At 37.9% G+C, this 4,931-nt stretch overlaps 1 protein-coding gene across 4 annotated transcripts in view; it reads right to left on the bottom strand.

The window, feature by feature from the left end:
• Znf280c (zinc finger protein 280C) overlaps positions 1 to 4,931 on the bottom strand; it is a 71,963-nt gene that overhangs the window by 8,264 nt on the left and 58,768 nt on the right. For all 4 annotated transcript variants that reach the window (XM_023718874.1, XM_023718878.1, XM_023718876.1 and 1 more), the window contains one exon: positions 627 to 686. In XM_023718874.1, coding sequence (XP_023574642.1) covers positions 627 to 686 — 60 coding nt within the window. The remainder of the gene's footprint in view (positions 1 to 626; positions 687 to 4,931) is intronic.

Here is a 4,931-nt window from a genome sequence, read left to right as displayed (position 1 = left end):
AAAAAGGGGATACAGATGAATGTCCATTTTGTATCTGTGTATTCAAAATGGTTAGGATAGATATATAGTTACATTCTCTTAATGAATAGAGGGATTTGTTGTAACAGTGTTTGTAAATAGGATATCATGTCTGCATCTTGTACAGCAAATAACCTCTAGGAAGAGAGTATGCAATGTGTCAATTATTGAAACTGTCCTACGAATTTGATTTGAAACTGTCTCACTGCTATTTGTCTCTAAATAAAATCATGGAAAAAAAATAAATTTTTTTTCTTAAGACAGGGCCTTGCTTGTGTTCAGTCTGGCCTTGAACACGTTATGTTGCTCAGGTTGGCCTTGAATTGAGAGATTCTCAGTCTCCTGAGTATTGGGATTACAGTTGTGAACCCCCATGCCCAGCATTATTTTTTGTTACTATACAATATGAATGTACGAAGGTTTCATCTCAATGACTAGCACCACTGCCAACAAAATGCAGTCAGCAATGACAAAAGGATATAATAAATAGAACTTTATCACATCTGGTAACAATCATTCATATTTCCAAATTAGGTACCCTACTAGCAAGTTTTAAAAATTTACTAAAATTTTTCAGTATGAAGACTAGAAAAAGATCAATTAGTTACCTGAAAGGTCCTGGCTGCTTCTTTAATGAACATTGTTTATTTGGTTGGGTGCCATGATAGCTGGAGAGATAAAAGGCAAATAAGATTTTATTGTACATAAAGTCATTATTATTTATTTCATGACTACATATCTTGTTTTGAATAAAAGTTTGTGAATCTAAATAACAGAATTCTGTTTACATTTGCTATGGTCTGAAACACTGTGTTTCCCCACAAATTCATATGGTAAGGGCCAGGGATATAGCTCAGTAGCATCAGTGCCTGTCTGGCAAGTGCAAGGTCCTGAGTTTGATCCCCAGTACCATACCAAACCAAACCAAACCAAACCAAATCAAACCAAACCAAACCAAACCAAACCAAACCAAACCAAGCCAAGCCAAGCCAAGCCAAACCAAACCAAACCAAACCAAACCAAACCAAACCAAACTCATATGGTAAAATCCTAACCTCAAGTGATGGTATTAGAAGGTAGAGCCTTTTGGGTTCTTGTGGTTACGTCATGAGCGTAAACCTTCACAAACAGGATTAGTACCCTTATAAAAGAGACCCCACAGAGCTAGATGGCCCCTACCACCATGTGAGGATGCAGTGAGAAGGTGCTGGCTATCAGGAATTGTCCCTCACCAGAGACTGTATCTGCTGGCACCTTGATCATGGACTTCTCAGCCTCTAGAACTGTGAGAAATAAATTTCTGTTGTTTAATAGACACTCAAGTCTATGGTATTTTATTACAGCAGCCCACATGGACTAAGACAGCCATTTCTCTTTAATTCTAGATTATTTTACATTCCATTTTACCTGTTGTAAAATAAATACTTCCCTGAGAACATTCTTAGATGTTCAGTAGTTCACCACTATAAAAGAATACTCAAAGAGTTAAAAATGCAAAGAGCAAATTAAACTTTTTCAACTATTAAAAGTCAAACAAAAGATATCTGCTAATGTATTTTGCCATAACAGAAATTCCTAGGAAAAATAATTTTCTAATGTGAATAAAACTTAGGAAGAACATATAAATTTAATAATCTGAAAGTAAATGTTTCTTGAGCTATATGTCATTGCTTTACATCAATAAAATAAAGCATTTAAAGAGTCTTTTGCAATTAATAGAACTTTTTTTGAGACAGGGTCTTGCTTATGTGGTACACACTGGCCTTGAAATCCCTTATGTAGTCCAGGCTGACCTTGAACTCAAAGTGATCCTCCTGCCTCAGCCTCCCAAGTGCTGAGATTTCAGGTGTGCACCAGCCTGCATGGCTTTAGAACTTTTAAAGAAAGTACATTAGCAGAGCTCATGAGTTCAAATAATATTTCTCCCATTCAAAGAACCCAAAACAGTGCAAACTTTTCAGCCAATACTAACAGTTGTTTTTTAAAAATTTAAAATTATTTTTCTCATTCTAAATATCCTTAGATACCTCCAAGTTGCATAACTTAAAAAAAATCATTTTATTTTATTTTTAATTTATTTTTTTATTGTGATTACAATTTTTATTTTTTATTTTTTTATTTTTAATTGAGAAATAAATATGAATGAGATAGTTTCAAAGCTGATTAGTAGGACAGTTTCGATAATCAATACATTGTACATTGTTATCTTCTTAGTGGTTATCCATAGTACAAGAAGCAGACAGGATTTCCTGTCCAAACACTATTAGTACAGCTCTTTCTTCTCATTGAATTAAGCAAAAGTAACTGTATATTTATCATAACTATTTTGTACATATAAATACAAAATGATCTTTCCTTTGTATCTCCCTTTTTTTTGTCCTGTCAGAGGTGGATATTCTATTGACATCTAAATACTATAGGTGTTTGAAGTCAGCTAAACAATCTAACACTGTCTAGCAGTCTATAATATTAGTGGGTTATCCTCAGAAGTTATTGACTTGAGCCTTTTTACAGCTCATCATATTAATATGGCTTTACTTTATATACCTCGTTTTTATACTTTTCTGCTGGATGGTTAAGACCAAGATAAAGTAAGACCTATATAACAAGAAATGTAACTTTTGTATCTGATAAGGTCAGTCAAGTACTCTCAGGATTTATCCTGTAACCCTGTACCGCAGTTTGTAGATCCTTTGTCAGTGTCAGCCATGTGGATGAGTCACGGCCATTGCTTGAACAATTTGCTCTCTGTGAAAGCCTGAGAAAATGTTTTTTCTCTCCATCTGACTCTCCCCACGCACACTATACATCATCGATGACATTCCTCTGTGGTTCCATAAATGCTAACAGTTTTTAAACTTCCTATTAAACAGGCAAGAAAATCTCTGTTAGAGAGCCAGGCAGGATTAGCCCAGCAGAGTATCATTAAAACTGTGGTCCACAGACTAGAAAAGCATTAACTACCTATGAGTTTACTAGGAATACAGTCTCACTTTTCAGTGCAAGTTTACTGAACAAATTTCTGGCAGTGGAATCTAAAAATCAGTTTCAATAAATTTTTTAGTTGACTCTTACCCAAAATGAAGTTTTAGAAGTCTTTTTATTTTTAGCTTTTTTGAGACAGGGTCTTACTGTATAGTTCAGGCTGGCCTCAAACTTGTGGCAATCCACCTGCCTCAGCCTCCTGAGTGCTGGGATTACAGGCGTGCACCACCATACCCTGCAGAGGTACTAGTCTTATTCTGCACTCACAGAGCCAAACAAGCTAACACATATACCAGGCCAATGGATATTCCTGCACACAAGATAATCACCACCAGCATACTATGTTAAGGCTTCTATCTATCTATGTGTCCCACCAAAGCCTCATGCACTCTTAGGTGGGGCTTTTGGGAGCTGACTGGATCATGGGTGTGTGATACTGGATCATTCCACTTATGGGTATGATGTTGGGAGGTGAAGCCTGATGGGAAGAGGAGGATAACTGTGGATGTTCCCTCTCCCCTGATGCTGCTCTGCTTCCTGACTGCCATGCCATTAGCAGTTTCACCTCTGCCATGCTGTTCTGCCTTGGAGCATGTTGGTTATGGACTGAAATCTCTACCAACTGTAAGCCAAAAATGAATCTCTTCATTAAATTGTGGGTGTTGAATATTGTATCTCAGTGATAAGAAGGTAATTAAAGACAGATTCTGGTATCAGAGAAGTGGAGCCATTGTTGTAATGCTACCTGATCATATGGTTCAGAAGTTTTTTGGAGCTGGTTTATAGGAAGAGTACGGAATGGTTTGGAAATGCAGACTGGATAAGCATCCTTAGAATGCTGTGAACTTGATGGGAGATTCTGGTCAGAGCTCAGAAGCCCAGAATTCTGAGAATAATACAGCCAGTAAAGACAAGGTTCAGGGGGGTTCTACTGGGAAGGACTCCATTGGCAAATGGACTGTAGGCCATGTGTATTTTGCTCCAGCTGAAAATTTTGTGCCTTTTGCCCATGTCCAGAGTCATTTCTGGAGACTCTCAGATTAATGGCAGTGGACCAATTAATACTGTAGAAGAAACTTAAAGGCAGTCTAATGTTGACGCATTGGCATGGCTACTGCTGGCGGCTTTTAACCAGTTTTCCTTTGAGAAACAAGAACAAATGGCTCAGCAGAATGATTTAAAAAGTTTTGAGTTTGGCAGAATGGAAGCTCTAGCTAGTAATGCAGCCTACAAAGATGGAGCAGAGAATCTGGGTGAGGAAAAGATTAGCATTAAAATCTTTTAATCAGTATTAAAACATTAGCAAAGTACTTCAGAACAGGACAATAGAAAAGATGGCCTGATGGCATCACTAGAAGCAGCAAGACTCTACAATGCAGCCTCAAAATTGTAACGGTTAAAGATGATAGCCCCAGGGCACCACAATTCATAATAGTGGAGGCCTACTCAATTTATTTCTCTCGATTGGTTTCTGAGTTCAAGTAGCACTCAACAATCCAGGAACTTGACACATAACCCTATAACCAAAGCAGAATGAAGCCTGGTAACTGCTCCAACTGGCAGTAAACTATTGGCCACATCCACATGGTGCTGGTTTTAGATGAATGAACAGTACTAGAGTTATAGGGCCATGGAGGCTTCTACCCAGATTTCAGAAGGTGGCCTGGGAGGACAGGCAGTGTATCTGAGAGGGTAGTATGTGAAGCTGTTGAGTAAACCTAAAAGTGGTTATGTCAGCAGTTGGAAAAGCCAGGACATGCATCATCTGTGTAAAGCCCCAAGGAGTGAGCAAAGCTAATTCAAGAAAGAAGCCATGATGACCATCAGCAGTACTGCAGGGCTGGGGCTACCCAAGCTCTTTTGTGTTCACATGTTGTCACAGATTTCCTTGATGATGGACATGGAACTATATGGCAATTTTTTTTTTT

This window comes from Octodon degus, unplaced genomic scaffold, assembly GCF_000260255.1.
Source record: "Octodon degus isolate 3935 unplaced genomic scaffold, OctDeg1.0 scaffold00063, whole genome shotgun sequence".
NCBI lineage: Eukaryota > Metazoa > Chordata > Mammalia > Rodentia > Octodontidae > Octodon > Octodon degus.
This window is presented reverse-complemented; position numbering and strand designations above follow the sequence as displayed.